The sequence below is a fragment of the Callionymus lyra genome, chromosome 2, assembly GCF_982586985.1.
Source record: "Callionymus lyra chromosome 2, fCalLyr1.hap1.1, whole genome shotgun sequence".
In the NCBI taxonomy this organism is placed as follows: Eukaryota; Metazoa; Chordata; class Actinopteri; order Syngnathiformes; family Callionymidae; genus Callionymus; species Callionymus lyra.
In genome coordinates, this window is record NC_141819.1 from 10,072,242 (window position 1) to 10,090,914 (window position 18,673).

The 18,673-nt window shown below is 39.4% G+C and overlaps 1 protein-coding gene across 2 annotated transcripts in view; it reads left to right on the top strand.

Annotated features, from left to right (window-relative positions):
- The window catches only part of mast3b (microtubule associated serine/threonine kinase 3b), a 43,430-nt gene that overhangs the window by 17,689 nt on the left and 7,068 nt on the right, over positions 1–18,673 (top strand). For both annotated transcript variants that reach the window (XM_087783478.1, XM_087783479.1), the window contains exons 4-20: positions 1,333–1,405; positions 4,213–4,233; positions 4,402–4,480; positions 6,653–6,810; positions 10,164–10,239; positions 10,431–10,640; positions 12,183–12,284; positions 13,253–13,385; positions 14,383–14,450; positions 15,320–15,405; positions 15,493–15,701; positions 15,764–15,902; positions 15,999–16,131; positions 16,217–16,382; positions 17,419–17,520; positions 17,605–17,727; positions 18,240–18,352. In XM_087783478.1, coding sequence (XP_087639604.1) covers positions 1,333–1,405; positions 4,213–4,233; positions 4,402–4,480; positions 6,653–6,810; positions 10,164–10,239; positions 10,431–10,640; positions 12,183–12,284; positions 13,253–13,385; positions 14,383–14,450; positions 15,320–15,405; positions 15,493–15,701; positions 15,764–15,902; positions 15,999–16,131; positions 16,217–16,382; positions 17,419–17,520; positions 17,605–17,727; positions 18,240–18,352 — 1,991 coding nt within the window. The remainder of the gene's footprint in view (positions 1–1,332; positions 1,406–4,212; positions 4,234–4,401; positions 4,481–6,652; positions 6,811–10,163; positions 10,240–10,430; positions 10,641–12,182; positions 12,285–13,252; positions 13,386–14,382; positions 14,451–15,319; positions 15,406–15,492; positions 15,702–15,763; positions 15,903–15,998; positions 16,132–16,216; positions 16,383–17,418; positions 17,521–17,604; positions 17,728–18,239; positions 18,353–18,673) is intronic.

Sequence of the window (18,673 nt, forward strand, 5' to 3'; positions counted from 1 at the left end):
CAGTCGAACACAAGTCACATGCTGGTGAATATGTGTTGAGATCTTTTGTTATCGAGGAAAAACAAAACATCAGCAACAAAAACTACAAATGTTAATTTTCCGTTTGGACATGTCTACTCGAGCACCTTTAGCAGGTCCAAACCCGGACCCATTGTCTCGCTGCACGTCTCTCGAATTAGCTGTCAAACGTGACGAAGCGGCAGGTGGTTGCTTGTTAAACCAGTCTGACTTAGTGTAACATGAGCTCAGCAGGAATCTTCTGCTTGTTCAAGAATATCTAAGCATCTGTCTCCAGTACGTTCGCATCTTTGTAGAAGAGTAGACTCCAAATTCTTGAGGGTTTCGTCGTCGGGACGTGCTTTATTTTCGGTTATTTATTCAAGTTATTTTTGCCGTATTTTGAGTTTTTGTCATAAAGGATTGACATGTTTATCATTCACCCACGTCAAATACGTTTTTGACTTTGTTTATCTGTCAGTTAGCAAAACAACAACAGTTCTGAAGGTATTGAACTGTATTTTCCAGGAAATGTTGATGATAAAATAATCCAGAAATGATGTTTGAAAGTTTTATTTAGATTCGAGAAGGTTTTATCATTCACTTGTATGGCTTCTAACTGCTGCAGCAACTCAGGAAAATGCCAATCTTGTAAACATCACCTGTAGTTTAGTGGCGACCAGGGTTTTATTCTCTGGTAAGACATTTATTTTTCGCCATGACCAGTATTAAATGACCTCCTTGGCAGAGGTATGTGCTGCCTCGATACTCTTCAAGTGTAATGTGCGTGTCACAGTCCAGACGTCAAGTTGAGCGAAGCAACTTTATAAAAAGGGCAGCGACTTTAATTCCACTTATATAATAAATCTTTTAAAGGGCTCTCAGCGTTCGTGTTGTAAAGTTCCGGATGCAACAAGAGATGCTGAATGAGGTCATGTGTTTTTTTCAGTGCAATAGAATACTTTGTCTGACATCTGATATAAACGGAGCAGTGTATTTTCATGACCACAGTTTGGGGATGTACTTTTATCCGTCTTCAAAGGATTATCTAATGGCATAAAAAAACAAACAAGCACTAATCTCTCTTTTTACATAACTTTTATGTAAAACGACAAGTCACATGACCCTCCGACCCCCTCCCCAATTAATGCTTTCCACAGAGGTTTTTTTCTAATGCCGCTGGGGGTTTGAAGCCCTGGTATAGACATGAGGTCATTCTTCTTGGAACATGTCCATGTGATGTATTATAAATACCCAAAGTCATCAAGAGAATTTATCTGGGGATAAAGAGGTTCAACTATGCAGCACTAACTGGATGATATTGTCTTTTGTCAGCAGCAAACAGCCCCCTTGACAGCCCCCGAAATGTGTCTACTAGTGCCTGCCTCAACTTCCCATTCGCCAGGAGGTATGTGAACACGTTTTGTCGCTGGTGTGATTAAAACAATTATTCCGTGTAAGGATCTAGTTGACAGAATGAACTGGCTCTCAAAAGGGATGTAGTGATGTAATCTTGATGTATTTCAGAGAAGAAAAACTGCCATTGATCAAAAGAAGAAGAAAAAAGAATGTATCAGGCTAGTCTTTGTTTTTGAGACAACAATGATCTTTTCATAAATCGTCTACATTTTCTGGTTAAATTTAGTGCAGACTACAGAGTGAACACTATATTGTCAGCTTCTATTCAGAGTATGATTCAAAACAAAGAAGCTTTTTATCTACACAGATGAAACTTTTTTGTCTGATGGTTTTTTCGTGGCTACATTCACTATTTGCTTTGCATTTTAATGTGACGTTAGATTAGATTAGGTTGACTTTATTAATCCCTCTGGAGATCTCCTACGGGAAATTGGGTTCCAGTTCACAGCAGACATCATAAAAACAAGAACAAAGTGCAAAATCAAGTACAAGTATAAAGAGCATGGATCAAAATAAACGAACGTTGGTCAAAAGGAATAAATCAAAGATAAGGATTCAAAGTATGAATAGCATAATGCTTTCACTCCATTCCTGCCCCCAAACTCGGGATTATAAAGTCTAATGAGTCCCTCAGTCTATTAGTGTTGCATCTGGGGAGGAGCATTCGTGCAAAAGCGACAGCGATATTAGGATTTGCACCTTTTTAGGACAGCAGCGGTTACATATTTTTGTAGGTTTAACCAAAAATCTACTAGTATTTTGAATGTCAAATGCTGACGAGTGACGGTGAAGAGTTAAAATGTAATAAATATACTAATAAACATAACGAGTATATGTAGCCGTTCTGTTCGTCTCCTGGAATCTTAGTGGAAAAAAAGTGTGTGAACACAGTGTGTGCTCGATGAGTCGCCGTCTGTCGGGGACACAGGAGACGAACCTCCAGCCAGGAGCTCGTCCCACCTTTACCTGCCAGCTCTTCTTACCGACGACTCGGCATCGGTGTTGCTCCGCTCCGATAGAGGCTACCCCCGAAGCCCACTCACGCGTCATTTAACCTGGTTACCATGGCAACATCTCGCTCCGAGCAAGTGTAGACGAGAAGTGAAGTCTGTAAGTGAGACGGCTCCTGGGAGGCTCGGGCTCCTGGAATAAGTAGAATTCAAGATGGGAAGGAAAAGTTTTAGAGCAAGTGGACATTATTCTTTAACATGTGACTAAAACGGTAGTTTAATTAATTAATTCTACCTTCTAATGCTAAAATATTATGACGAATAGTGAACATTTTCCTTTGATACCAGTCTTTATGGCATTTTCAAGAACGAGGCGTGACACCAGCAGCCTAAATGAATGGTCACAGTTAATCATCAAAAGCCATTTAATGTTGGATGTATTTCCTTGTTGTTAATATTTGCTATTTGTTTAAATGAATCATGACATGAGAGGTAGGACACTCATGATGCAGTATCAGAGGTTTCTTCTGTTCTAATGAGATTTATTAGACACTGACGTGTTGAGACGCCGATCATTCTAGTCAAATTAATAAAAAAAACGTTTGTTTTTCACATTGATCAGCACAGTCATAATAGCCTTGCTCATAAAAATGTATTTTTTTTTAAATTGAATGAAGCTACATCCTGATGGACTTGGAGAAGCTGAGACGAGTCAGAAGGAAGACACTTGCAAAAACATAAATCTGAAATCAATCATTTACCAAAGCAAAACTGAAACTAAAGTCACTGAGAAAGATTATTGGTGGCTGTTGTGTTTGTTTTCTTAGATAGACATGAGTCCATTAGAGCCGTTGGGGTTAGTGGATATATGACTTTGTGTTTTGAAGTTTTGTGCATCTACTTTCACTACTTTATCTATTTTCCTCAACTCAAACCTTTGAAAATGTTGTTTCTAACTTTTATTCTCTAAATTACCAGTTTTGTGTCTAAGTATCATGATACAGTGTCTTAATTTTGAAAGACCACTAGATGGCAGTTTAAGTTCATAAATGATGCCAGGTTTTATTGAATAAGTAGATAAGATTTTAAAGCAGAGTGTCATCCAGTGGTCTTTTAAGGTTCACTGTATCATGATGCAGTACCTTCACTACACAGCTGTTTCATGATGCCTTATCAACCCATCACTAGTGTCTATCATGCGATTGAAAACCAACCAAAATAACCCTTCTTTTTTGTAGTCAAGTCCTGTTGGCTGATTCTTAATAATAGCTGAAAATAAGTCACTATAACCTTAAAGTTAAACTAATGTGTAGATGTAAGTGTGTGTTAAATAAATGTTTGACTCTATTGTATCATGAGTGTCAAAACTCTATTTTCATTGAAATATTAACATTAGAAAATGATCTTAAACTTCGCCCACTGAAAATACTTTCGATTTTCTGGAGATGAAATCTTGTTTACCATAACCACACCCACTCTGCTGTGATCGGTTAACATCAGGGTTTGTCACCATGCATCGTAAATCCCTATGTTCTCCACCTCCAAGACACTTGTTGTATAAACAAAGCACGGTGTAGAGCTGGCTGGAGGAGGAGTGAAGCCATTATTATGTCTGCTCTCGTAACCTCTTGTTCGCCCAGATTTCAGACTCCAACATTTGAATCTCGCATGTTTCAAAATAAATGAAGTCTGAAATCTGGGCGAACGAGAGGTTACGAGAGCTGTCGGGAGAGTTGGGTTTTCACATTAGTCGACCTTTAAGTGAACGCTCTTGTTTAACTGAAAGATGAATCTTCACTCATTACTCTTTCCTTTGCTTTCCTTCCTCTCGCTGACGTCTTCTCAGTCACTTGGCTCGCGCTGACAGGTAGACTTTTCTCTTAAACTGTTCCATGTGTTCGTCGTGCACCGACTCGGCCTGATTGTCCAAATCAAGTGCGATCGCTTGTGTTGTGTAATAAGTTTCCCATACAGAGAGCCCCGACAATGTCCTCCTCGACGAGCCTTATGTAACCCACATGTCCGTTCCTCTCAGAGCTGATGGTCGACGATGGTCGCTGGCCTCCCTCCCCTCGTCTGGCTACGGAACCAACCCGCCCAGTTCCACCGTCTCGGTAAGTAAGTTCATTCCAGAACCGGAGACGCCGTCGTCTCCCGGGACTTTCCGACACCTCGCTGAACACAAGCAAAACATGAGCTAATCCAATGAGGGAGAGCGAATGCCAAGACTGAGATGACAAACTGTTAATTGTTTTTCCATCATCATCATCATCTTCTGCTCGGATGAGTCACCAGACACTGTTGCCACGTGGAGGGCACTGGAGTTGACATGTAGGATTACTTTGTGTAACGGTTATATTATACTTCTTCTGCTTTTTTTATACTCCTCTGGAGGGAAACAAAGGAGTGGTTTGGATAAATTAATTAGGAGGTTAATATAGGATAACAGATGGTTGAGCATCAATATAGTCCTACATGTCCTAGTAACATGGAGTAGAGGTTGGTAATTAAATCGTACGTCCTCTTTTTACGATATTTGTATAGAAATGTGAAGAAATCCAGAGTAAACGGGTTCGAAAAATCTAAGGTAAACAATACAGATATGAAAAAGAGTAATTTATCCGCCTGATATGATCGTTTATTTAGCCGTGAAAACTATATTAAAAAAGAAATGAACACATTCTTCTTACAATTACAAAGATAATACAATAAAACAAACGTTTCACCTCAGTTGCCACATCGAGGGAATCACATAAACCTCTAGTACGCCACAGCGCCACCAAGACGTACAAGAAAATAGTAGCTTACAAAAACGACTTTAGATACTTGGCATCACCAGCAATATCATCAGAGTAAAAACACGGCTCAGTCTGTCTGTGCGCACATCAGAAACACCCCCCTAGAAACCATGAAACCATAATGGTTCCATCAAGGTAGTAACTTTTAAAAATTGAAGAAAATACACAACTAGCTAACTAACTTATCCAGTTAATATTTATTGATATAAAATATATTCTTACATTAGATATTATTGTCATTTTGAGTTTGTATTACATCTTTACAAAAATTACTCGTACTGCTTCTATAGGCAGTCACGCAATTTATATAAAAATATAAGTATGAGTGCTGATGGCAAGTTGAAAAATGAAAAAAAGGTAAAAAGAGTAGTATGACAGTAGTGGTTAACAAACTTGTGTTTAAATTTCTACTCACCCTCATGTCGACTTAGGGTTGGGATTATTTTCAGAGTTATCTGTTGCTTTTTAGAGTTATAGACAAAAATGTTTGTTCATTTTAATGTAGCGACTGGAGCTCAGTTGTCTTCGTCTTTATCTTCGTCCAAAAATACTTGTGTAACGTCCCTCTTGAATTGAAGCCTTGACATATTAAGAAAAAAATATCAAATATCTCAAGGGCATCCGGTGTGTACAGTTAACGGTATTCAGCCCTAAAACGCATGTGTATGCTGAACTTTGGGATAGAGTCATGTTTACCCTCATCAGTTTGATGTAGACATTTTGTCATTATAAACACATTTTCTCCAGGATTTAAGTATCTTAATGAGCAGAACAGGTTTGCAGACTGCACAGTAATACCTGTACAAATGCAAGACTGGATGTTCAACCCTAATTCAAAAGAGCGCTAAAGCTACATTTTCAAAGAGGTTCTGAAATAGCTGCCACATACAAATCTTCAAACCAAATCCACAGCAACACATTGACCCGTGCAGCCAAATTAAATGGGTAAGTGAGTCAACAGAGCGCCTCGTAGAGTCAAACGGAGAGTCCTCCATGTGCCGCCATTGTCCGCGAAGTTTATTGGCGGACTCGGGTTCAGCCTCCGAGGTCAGCGCGAACAATGGAGCTCCTCAGTGGGCCTCAATGACCCGTCTTTGACAGAGCAGGAGAAAGACAAGTGCACAGATGCCCACTCTCTGGACAATGAGGACATGGAGTCCGCAGTACATTTTGTTTTATGGGCTGTCAACAAGTTTTTTTTTTCCTGCACAGATGGGCCATCGTTTGTAAGCTTCATTATTACTCCATCAACTCTGAACTAATGTTCTTGTTAATATAGCAAGAGCAAGAAACTGTTTTCTGCTAAACCGGTTATGGATACATTTCTGGATTGATGGATAGATTAATAATCTTGTTTTGCTAAGTGACATTTCCGGCAGTTTCTCTAGATGTATTGTGTAAATGACTGATAAAAGTAAGAAATTACATTTCAATGCGTAATATTGCGTCTCAGATCTTTCGTTAAACGGCCTCCTCGTCTTTTCCCAGTCTTCGTCGTCCTCCCAGGAGCGACTCCACCAGCTGCCGTACCAGCCGACGCAGGACGAGCTGCACTTCCTCTTCAAACACTTCCGCAGCACAGACAGCATCACCGACGAGGATGGACGGCCATCCACCGTCATACGCCCTCGGTCCAGGAGCCTCAGGTCCGTTTCACACCGATTTCCAAAATGGTTTTAGTACTGAAGCCTGCAGATGGAAGTAGTCAATGAAACGAGTGTTGATCAAAAACAAGATAACAAGACAAATATAAGTAAAACAAACAAATTATTATTGATATGTACTCTTATTGTCTGACGAAGCTTCATGAAACGGTGTCATTGTTTTCCAACTCAACTAGATGGCGGTCTCTGCACCATTTTCCTTTGTTTTGAACAACTGTTCTAATGAAACATCACATGTTTTTTAAACTGACGGCGCCACCTACTGACCTCTAAACATCATGACACTGTTTCATGAAGCTTCATTAGCACATCACTACAAAATGGTTTTAGCTCTAAAGCCTGCAGCTGGAAGTGGTCAATGAAACGAGTGTTGATCAAAAACAAGATAACAAGACAAATATAAGTACAAAAACAAACAAACAAACAAATTATTATTGATATGTACTCTATTGTCTGACGAAGCTTCATGAAGCAGGGTCATTGTTTTCCAACTCAACTAGATGGCGGTCTCTGCACCATTTTCCTTTGTTTTGAACAACTGTTCTAATGAAACGTCACATGTTCTTTAAACTGACGGCGCCACCTACTGACCTCTAAACATCATGACACTGTTTCATGAAGCTTCATTAGCACATCACTACTGTATATATAAAAATAAGTTGCACTGTCTTAGGCTACAAATACATGAATGAGTGAGAAAAGATGGGCTTTTTCCAAAAAAAAAAATTTCTCCTTAAGGCACAAACCTCATCTACTTTTTCCAGAATAATCACCGACATTTATTTTCTGGATTGCTCTCTGGAAAGCGTACGATCAACATTCATTTTAGAAGATCCAGTGTGGAATAAAAACTAAAGCTCTCTAGGGGAGACACTTTCCAGATGTGGTGCCTCTATGAAAGTAGTTCAGTGCCATCAGAATAATTAATTGTTTAATTTAACATTTTAAATGTTGAAACTTGAAATGTTGTTTATTATGTTATTTCTAAATTGAAAGGTTGGATTTGTCATCATTTCAATATTTTGAAAATGAATTCTTGATGATTTTCTTCTTTAATAATTAAATAGAAAAAACGGAATGTTTTTTAAAAATAAATTATTTCTTTTTCTTACACATGGTGTTTGATATTCTATTTCCAATCATTCAAAAATCAATGTTCTAAATACAATATTTTTTAATTCACATCTTTTTAGACTGAAACATTTTTTTATCATTTAAGTCTGTGTAAAAGAAAAAACAAAGGAATTCTTTAATGTATAGAATATTCAAAAATGTTTGTTTTTTTTAAAGCTTAAAAAAATATATGAAATCAAATAAATCAATTATTCAATATTCTGTTCACACTAACAAACTTCCACATCCTTGGGCATGAATATGAAGATGCTTGTAAGGGAAATATTTTAGCAGCAAGATTTCTAAAGTGCTTTTAAATCTTAAATCTTCCCGATCTTTGCTGCTCGAGACGCCTGTCATGAGCTCACGTGCCTTACGACGAAGCGCCGATGCGTGGATCTGCCGGCAGGTAAAGAGGTCCGTCGGTGGTTCTGACGACACGTGTCGGTTCCGCGACGGCTCAGTCATCTGGCGCGGCGGTGTGCGGCGCGTGGGCGTGCTAGCTTACCGAGCGCCTCGGGGATCTCGCTTGATGAACTATAGTTGAGGGAGGGGTGGGGGGCGTGAAACCGGCAGTGGGGGGGTGTTGAAGTGGAAGCCGATCTCAATCATGACGTGCCAAGTAATGCTCGGATCACCTGTCTCGCGAGTGGATGGGGTTCCACATCCATCTGCTGCGGATGAGCAGCAAGATTTCCTCTCCTGGAGCGCCGATGAGTAACGCGGCGGTGATTCAGATCGTGCAGTGAAGAGACACACAAGGACCTATATAGAGGGAACATCAAATCTGCAATTTAAATGACAACGATGGCAGCTCTGCTTTGACTTAAGGCAGAAAATCCATGTTGACGGGTTTTCGGTGACGTAGAATAACTCGAAATAGATGGAAACACATTCATGTTCAAAACAAAGCTGCTGCTATTTCAGTTTATGGTTCAAAATTGGTTTGAATCCTCTTCCAAGGTAAAGAAATCTGGCCTCTAAGAGATCTTGATACACAGAGAAAACGTTTTAAAATAACTTTTAGTAACACTTTCTATAAAGGGCTTGATAGTGATGCATTACAAACACTTTCTTGAGACATTATAATGCATTCATAAGGTTTATAGATGATGTCATGAGGGATTATAATCCTGTGTTTGCATGTATTGCGAGCTTTATGGAATATTATAAGAGGTGGAAGTTAATTGGTTTAAGTAAATGGGAATAGAATTACAAATAACACTATTGAGTTGATATTTTCAGGACGTGTTATGATTTAATTTGTTTACATTGTTATTACAACGAATACCATTTGATTAATTTGAATTTTTCAGAATGTATTATTGTGTTATTGGTAATTGCATATGACACTATTGAGTTGATTTGAACATATTTTCTGAAGGTATTATGTGTTTTGTATTTACAAATGTAATATAAAGCTCATCCGCAACTTATAAATATATATATAAATAGTACAATAAGTTGCCATACGTGATTATAAACCATCTAAACTTATTTTGTAAATCCTTATAAATGCATTACACAAGATCTTCATAGTAAGTAGGGATGTGTATTGGCAAGAATCTGATGTATCATCAACGATACTATATATTGCAATATATTAAGATACTGTAGACTTTTTCTGGCTTTTACAATAATGAAATTAACAAATACTTTCTCTAATCACATGTGAAAGTGTTTGTTAATATTTTGAGAAGCACTTTCTAACAAACTTATATTAACGATGCACAAGGAAGGGCAATGAAAAGTGTTTATTTTTTTTAACTTTAAACTTTGTTTTAAAGCCAAAATGAGTCCAAACATCAGCTTAAAAGCTGCAGGACTCTGGTGTATACTTTCTATTTCACTCATCGCTGCCATTTCGGCAGTTTTATTGTTACTTTGGCACGGAGGAAATGACGCATGTTGCCAACTAGTGGCCGGAGGTTTAATTGCAGCACACAAATGAATAAACACAGTGAATATTTGAGTGTCAATTGTGAAATAAAACATCGAATGATTGTCTTTTATACACACACAATTGAAATATTAACCATAAAATAACATTTTATTTGAAAGGTAAATATCGATACAGTACTATTAAATATCGGGAATAAAAACATTGCAATATATCGTAATATCGATATTTTTTTACACCAGTAATAGAAACTTTTTTCATTGAGTACAAAAATAAAGAATTCTAACCGTTAATAATCAATTGTTTTTTCCGTCTGTTGCAGCCCTGGACGGTCGAGCGTCTCCTTCGACAACGAGATCGTGATGATGAACCACGTTTACAGGGAGAGATTCCCGAAGGTAGAGCTTCACCGTTTCACGGCCAAAACAAAGCGACCCAGTTAAAATGTTTGTTATTTGAAAGTGAGCGTTAACTCCTGAAAGTTTAAATTTCTCGGCAGTTGGCGGACGAGAAGCTCAAAGAACCCCGCCTACAGAAAAGTTGCAGCATTATGTTCTCATAACATGTGTTTGCCGCGTCTTCTCCGCAGGCCACGGCCCAGATGGAGGAGCGCCTGCTGGATATCGTCACCCACTGCTCTCCAGACAGCGTCCTCCCGCTGGCCGACGGCGTGCTGGGCTTCATCCAGCACCAGTTGGTGGAGCTGGTCCGGGATTGTCTGGACAAGTCCCAGAAGGGTCTGGTCACGTCGCGCTACTTCGCCGAGCTGCAGGAGAAGCTGGAGAAGCTGCTTCACGAGGTGAGGAGGGATTGCGAGCGTTCGAGCAGAAACCACAGAATCATGAATAAAACCCGATGGTTACGAAGTGAACTTTTTGCCTGCGATGATGTGATGGATCGACCCGGCGCACGCAATCAGGCCGATCAGTCGATGGTTCTGGTAGCTGGAGGCACGTTCAACAGATCTGAGGGAGGAAATTGTCGGTGCTGGCGAGAGCCGCTTTTGTCACAGGATGCTATCAGGATAAAGTGCTTGTTTCTATAGCAACCCCCCCCCCCCCCTTCAGACTGAAGGCATCTTCCGCTCGTAGAGCCTTCAGCTGGACTCATTAGTTACACCACGGAAAATGCTTCTTTTAATTCAATTTTTATCAGGACAACCAACCTATTATCATCCATTAAATCATTTAAGTTTGACCTACATTTGCTGATTACGACACCTTTTGTTTTGTTACGTTGTTGCCAGGTTAGAAATCTTTTAACCTTTTAATGCACTTTTGTAAGTGGCTTTTAGCATCTATTTCTCTTTAGTTTTATGTTAGGTAGGTTCATATTCTGGGTAACTCTATAAGAATAATTGTTATTTTTAGATTCATTAGAGGCTAATTCTATTCGGAACGATACGAAAAAAAAAAAGAAAAGATTATAACAACTAAAGTAATTGTTAAAAATTCTATGTTTTTTTTTTACGACTTATTATTGTTGAATTCCTAATAAAGCAAGTTTTTAGTTCTAGGACTTATTTTTTCCTTAACCCCCCTTTTTCATATACCATTTAGGGGGTGTTTCTTCCCCTTCAATATAAATAGCAAGAAAATAATATTTGATTATTTCTACATTAGGAAAAAAACGTTTTAAAATGTCATGGCAAGATTTTAATTTGCTTTTCCCATCATTTAACCCTTTTACATTCTCTGGGTCAAGATGACCCGGTGGCCCATCTTTCACCTTGACCCAGAGACGACACAAAGGGTTATGGCTTTTCCTCAGTGTCTTCCGGTCTCATTAAAATTAATGTGTTTTTAAATTCAGTTCCTCAAAGGAGCTTCATCTTCAGCTTGAATTTCTTTCCTTTGTAATCCTCTGTCCTCTGAGCACGGCCGGTGTCGAAGGGATCTCCTGACGGAATCTCTCGCGAACACAGTCGGTGTTCAAGTCGACGACAGACGCCGGCTCGGAGCAGGTCACCGCGCTCGCTGTCGCTTCAGACGTCTGGATGAAATATCATGGATGACTCATTAAGTCTCCACCCACATATGTGCTTTTATTTATTAATTACCCTCGTTGCAAAGTGACTCATCTTCCCTCCTTCCTTCCTTCTCAAACGTCCTTTGTCCTGCAGTATTTTCAAATTATATTTCAACCATATTCACCTTCCTTACTCTCAATAGTCTGAAGAGTCCGTCGTGACACTGATACGATTGTTTTCGTATCCGACGCCGCCATGTCGGCGCAGCGTGTTTTGATGCTCGATCCGTGCCTTTTCTCACCGTCTCATCCCTTCATGTCGGTTTACGACTATAAATAAACGTGACATTCTTGATCCCCTGTCGCCGCTCAGGCCTACGAACGCTCGGAGAGCGAGGAAGTGACCGTCATCATCCAGCTGGTGAAGAAGATCCTCATCATAATCTCTCGACCTGCGCGGCTGCTTGAGTGTCTGGTGAGTCGCCTTTGTTTTTGACTCCAGAGTGTCAAGGAAACGGAAAGAGATGGAAGAAATACTGATTTTATAGTGTGTTTATTTAAGTGGGTCTTAAATAGATGTTGGACTTTATTGTATCATCAGTGTGTGTTTGTACAAAACTCTATTTTCATTGAAATAATGATCTTAAGCCCCGCCCACTGACAACACTTCTGGAGATTAAACCTGGTTTAATATAACCACACCCACTCTCCTGTGATTGGTCAGACATCGAGGTGTGTCACTGCGTGTCGCCAATCCAGGAAGTCTCCACCTCCAAGGGACTCGTTGTATAAACAATGCGGGGCGTGATTACAGCTGGCTGGAGGAGGAGTGAAGCCATTATTACGACATAATGGGCTCTCGTAACCTCTCGTTCGCCCAGATTTCAGACGGGGGAGAACTTTATAAAGTAATACGTTTAAAAAAGGGTCAACATGATGATAGACTAACTGCATCTTTTAGCATTGAAATGTTATTGATAGAATTAGGGCAGTAGGGGGCAGCGTTGCAGAATTTTTATACACTGCAACGAATCTTCCAAAACCCTTTGGATGAAGATGGACTCATTTTAACTTTCTGATTTATCTTGATGGAAAATGTAATAGTTGAATCTATTCATCTGATTATGAGTTTAGTAACACACAGACACTGATGGTCACATGACCTTAATGGTGTTGTAGTGACTCAATTCTGTATGGTTTTCTCTCTCTGTGGCTAATTCGGTTCATGTTGCCACTTTTGGTTCTGCCTCTGTACTCGTACCTCACCACACGTTTTCCTGCTTTTATTCACTTTCTCATTCATTTTCTTTTGGAAGGTGTTGTTAATAATAAATTGTACATAAATCTGAATTTATTAATCAATTTTCCTTTATCTTGGTGACGTTTATCAGATATAAAACTGACAAATGACATAAAAAAAAAACCCTGTCATGTCATTCTCAGGAGTTTGATCCAGAAGAGTTCTATCACCTCCTGGAGGCGGCTGAGGGTCATGCCAAGGTCGGTCAAGGAATCAAGACGGACATCCCCCGCTACATCATCAGCCAGCTGGGTCTGACCCGAGACCCGTTGGAGGGTAAGACGACTCTTCCGTGAAGCGAGTGACTCAAACCTCATTAAAAAGTCAAATGGAACATCTCCGCTCTCACGGTCTCGCCACAACAAAGCCGCTTTTTGACTCTGACCTTTGCGGAGACTCCGGAGTCTGTCGGTTCGAATGCTCTTATGAAAAAGTTGCCATGGCGCTGCCATCCCTGTTGCCGTGGCAATAAGAAAATCTTGGGTCATTTACATGAGACAAATGCCACGGCGCATGCCAGCCCGAGCCTCGGCTTGAGTTCAGAACAGGGCACCGACGGATTCACCGTCTTCACGCCCCACTTTGAAACTCTAGTCACGACAGGTGTGACCTTGTTATGTAATCTTATGAACTGTAATAAACAAGTGCTCAGTGGTAATTACCATCCATTACCATGTTAAAGGGCAACTAATGTGTTGATGTAAGTGTGTGTTAAATAGATATTGGACTCTATTGTATCATCAGTGTCTGTTTCATTGAAATATTGACATTAGAAAAAGATCGTAAGCCCCGCCCACTGAAAACACTTGCTGGAGATGAAATCTCGTTTGCCATGACCAAACCCACTCTGCTGTGATTGGTCAAAAATGGAGGTTTGTCATCAATCCAGGAAGTCTCTACCTCCAAGGTACTCGTATAAACAGAGCAGGCGTGATTACAGCTGGCTGGAGGAGGAGTGAAGCCATTATTACGACATAATGGACTCCACTCTTGTACCCTCTTGTTCGCCCAGATTTCAGAGCGAACTTTATAAAGTAATGAGTTGAAAACATGGTCATGATGAGAGACTTACTTCATCTTGTAGTGGAAGACTTTGACATTTGAAACATGTGAGTCAAGAGAGTTGGAGTTTTACATTAGTTGCCCTTTAATTACTTAATAATAATACTTTCTAGTGCGACATTTGATTTTATTCACAAATATTTTTCATCTTTTCAGATGTACTTCTGATTCATTATCGTCTTGTTCATTTGTGTTTCATCGTTTCTTGCAGACGTGGTGCAGCTTGAACAGTACGAGTGTTCGACGTCAGTCACGGTGCAGACCGACGGCGGTTTGGAGGTAGTTTGTGTCTTTTATCTCGACATTATAAAGATAGAAATTCAAACAATTCAAACAATCACATTTGTCTGCTCTTTTATTATGGCCCACATAAGTAACCATTACTTACTTAATCTGGAGTCCGATTATCCTTATGATATTATGATCTAAGAAGAATCTACAATTAAACTGGAAGTCATTTAAAAGTAATTCCAATAATTTTTATAGTTTTTTTCTTCATCTAGAAATGGAGCGAAATACTATTATAACTACTAATAAGATGACTAGCCCCTGAAAGGTAAAGCACAATAGCAGCATAACAAAAAAAATGATCTGAAAGAAAAATAATATTTAAACAAGAAAAGTAATTAAAAGTAACAATACTCAATAACGAATAGAAGAATCTTCCTTGTTTCTTACCAAAGATACTTGTGCTAACTATAGCTAACTATTCCATACATTGAAAATTAAGGTTCAGTTTACTTTGTTTTCTATTAAGGCAGAGAAAGTTCGAGACTTATGATTACATTTTGTTTCACGACTTTTGCTTAATGACTCTTTTTCTTAGTTCGAGTCAATATTGTATCTGGAAATACAAATAATACATTATTTTTGTGCTACTAAACTTTAAAATGTCAAGGTTGATTGACTGTGTTATGAAAGGCTTTGTGCTACTTAAGTAAAAAATATTATATCTCCAATCTTGGCGTAACCTGGCAACAAGAAGTGCTGCTTTTACTTTTATTCTTAATGCAGGATTTGTGTAGTCAGCAGTTTATTCATTTGAGCAAAACAACCAAGAGCAGAAATTACCAATTAGGATGTAGAGTTTTCATCGTAAGCTCCTGATGTCTCTGATATTTTAAACAATATTTCTGAAACATTTTCAGGCTAAAGCTCCGCAGACACTGACTCGAAGGAAACCTCTTGAGAGTGACTTTGAGACCATCAAACTCATCAGCAATGGAGCCTATGGGTAATAACTTGTTTACCAATATAAGTGATGTTTAATCTCCCTTTCGATCGTCACACAACGATCGTTTACAAAATTAATTTTCTTCAGGGCCGTGTATCTCGTCCGCCACACGGATACACGCCAGCGCTTCGCCATGAAGAAAATAAATCGCCAAAACCTGGTCCTGAGAAACCAGATCCAGCAGGCCTTCGTGGAGAGAGACATCCTGACCTTCGCCGAGAACCCGTTTGTCGTCTCCATGTTCTGCTCTTTCGAGACTCGCCGCCACCTCTGCATGGTCATGGAGTACGTGGAAGGTAAATGTCACTCACGCGGATTCGATTAGCTTTAATCTAACGTGATTGACATTTGTTCGAAGGCGGAGATTGTGCCAACCTGCTGAAGAACATGGGCCCTCTCCCAGTGGAGATGACCAGGATGTACTTCGCTGAGACCGTGCTGGCTCTGGAGTATCTTCACAACTACGGCATTGTGCACCGGGACCTGAAACCTGACAAGTGAGAAGAATCACAAACCGTCTACAAACTACACAACTGTGAGAAAACGAGTTGGAAATGTTTCTTTTAAACGTGCGACTCTGTTGTGTGTCACAGTTTGTTGATCACATCCATGGGTCACATCAAGCTGACTGACTTCGGCTTATCTAAAATCGGCCTGATGAACATGACCACCAACCTGTACGAGGGCCACATGGAGAAGGACACACGGGAGTTTGTGGACAAGCAGGTGATAAACTGCAGTGTTTGTTGAACCTTATTGTATAAATTGGCTTAAATGTATTATTTTAACGCAAATATTTTGTGTCGCTCAGGTGTGCGGCACGCCCGAGTACATCGCTCCGGAGGTGATTCTCAGACAGGGCTACGGGAAACCAGTGGACTGGTGGGCCATGGGGGTCATTCTCTATGAATTCCTGGTCGGCTGCGTTCCTTTTTTCGGAGACACGCCTGAGGAACTGTTCGGACAAGTTGTCAGCGGTGAGAAGTGACTTTTACTTCCATTGAATTCCTCCGAATTTAACCTCTTGAGACCCGAGCTTCTGTCTGGTGTGTCGTGTCACTGGAGAAGTTGTTACATTTCCTGAGTGATGTGTCGATGAAGCTTCATGAAACAGTGTCATATTGTTCAGAGGACAGTAGGGGGCGCCCTCAGCTTAAAAACAATGTGAGGTTTCAATATAATAGCTTTTCAAATCAATAGATTATAGATCAAAGAGTGACATCTAGTGGACTCAGGAAATAGTAACACTGTTTCATGAAGCTTCATCGACACATCACTATCTGTAAGGCCTACAGAACGAAGGATGACAAAAAACGGCCTTAATCTTACATGAGTAACAAAAATAAATACACAAAGGATGTAGTTATACCACACAACTATTCTGAAATTATAACATTTTTGTATATATTTCGTTCTTAAATAATAAAACAATGATGTACAAAATATGTTTTTAAAGGAGTTTTTATGATACTTCAAAACAACAAATTAAAATAGGAGGAAATTAAACAACTTTAATAGCTTATTTATTTATATACTTTGTTTTTTGACTAAAACAGGTACAGCTTGTGATATCAGTAGATGATGATGGGCGTAATGTTTTAAATGTGGCTAATAATTCATTTTTATTTTATAAGCATTGTTATTATGTTTATGATTGACTGTTTTAGTTCCTATATTTAATATGTATACTGTGTGAGTATGACGATCCTATTTTGTGAACTTTAATTTCAAAAATATGGGAAGAATTAATGTTTATCTTATCATATCTTAATGGGTTTCATTATTTTGTAAGAATCCTGAAGGCAAAAATGTTGAGCATAAAATCACCCTAAATTCAGGAAAGTGCATGTATGAGGAAGTGGTGAGTCGATGAAAACCGCTAGATGGCGCCGTCTGCTCTTTAATATCGACAAATTCATTGAAACCTCACGCCATTTTTAAAACAAGAGCGCCACCTAGGGAGCAAATAAAACGAGGAGGTAAAGTTAAAAAATGTAATGTTCCTTGTTGCAGATGACATCATTTGGCCGGATGGAGACGAAGCGCTGCCCACAGAAGCTCAGGATATGATCACTCGTCTGCTGAGACAAAGCGCCCTGGATCGTCTGGGAACAGGTGAGCAGAGAACTTGATGCAAAAAAAAAAGAAACGATCCAAGTCTGAGGTTCACGCTAAAGTTTGATTAATCTCTTCCTGCAGGTGGCGCCACAGAGGTCAAACACCACTCCTTCTTCGACGGCCTGGACTGGAACGGGTTACTGCGACAGAAAGCCGAGTTCATCCCTCAGCTGGACGCAGAAGACGACACCAGCTACTTCGACAGTATGTTCCTGACCTTCAGGATGTTTAGAGAGCAAGTTCTTAAAGTGATAGTTCACCCAAAATCATCTCATTTTCTACTCGTGCTCATGTCGACTTAGGGTTATAGACAAAAATGTTTGTTGATTTTAATGTAGCGACTGGAGCTCAGTTGTCTTCATCTTCGTCCAAAAAGACACTTAAAAACATCCAAATACCTACAAACTGCTCGTCTGTAACGTCCATCGTGTATTGAAGCCTCGACGTGAGGAATCGAGCATGACTAACTCCAGTTGCTACATTAAAATGAACAAACATTTTTGTCTATAACTCTAAAAAGACAAAGATTACTCTGAAAATAATCCCAACCCTTAGTCAACAAGAGTGTGAGTAGAAAATGAGAAAAGTTTAAATTATGGCTGAACTGTCACTTTAAATAATGTTTTAGATGAAAGAACTCAATAACATATTGACTTTTAACTTGAATTGAAAACATTTTTGGACTTAACTAAAATCCAACTTTCATTCTTCACCAGCTCGATCTGACCGCTATCATCATCTGGCATCTGATGAAGATGAGGAAACCAATGATGAAGAGTCTTCCTTGGAAATCCGGCAGTTTTCCTCCTGGTCTCACCGTTTCAGCAAGGTCACTATATTTTTAATACTCAAATCTTAACCTCTGCATCGCGTCTCAATTCCTGCTGATGGTTTTTTTTTGTAGTGATGTGTCGATGAAGCTTCATGAAACAGTGTCATTATCTCCTGAGTCCACTAGATGTCACTCTTTGCTCTATAATCTATTGATTTGAAAATATATTCTATTGAAACCGCACATCATTTTTAAACTGAGGGCGCCCCCTACTGTCCTCTGAAAAATATGACACTGCTTCATGAAGCTTCATCGACACATCACTATAAAATAACGCATAATATTGGACAAAATGGCCCGAATTTAAAAAAAAATCAT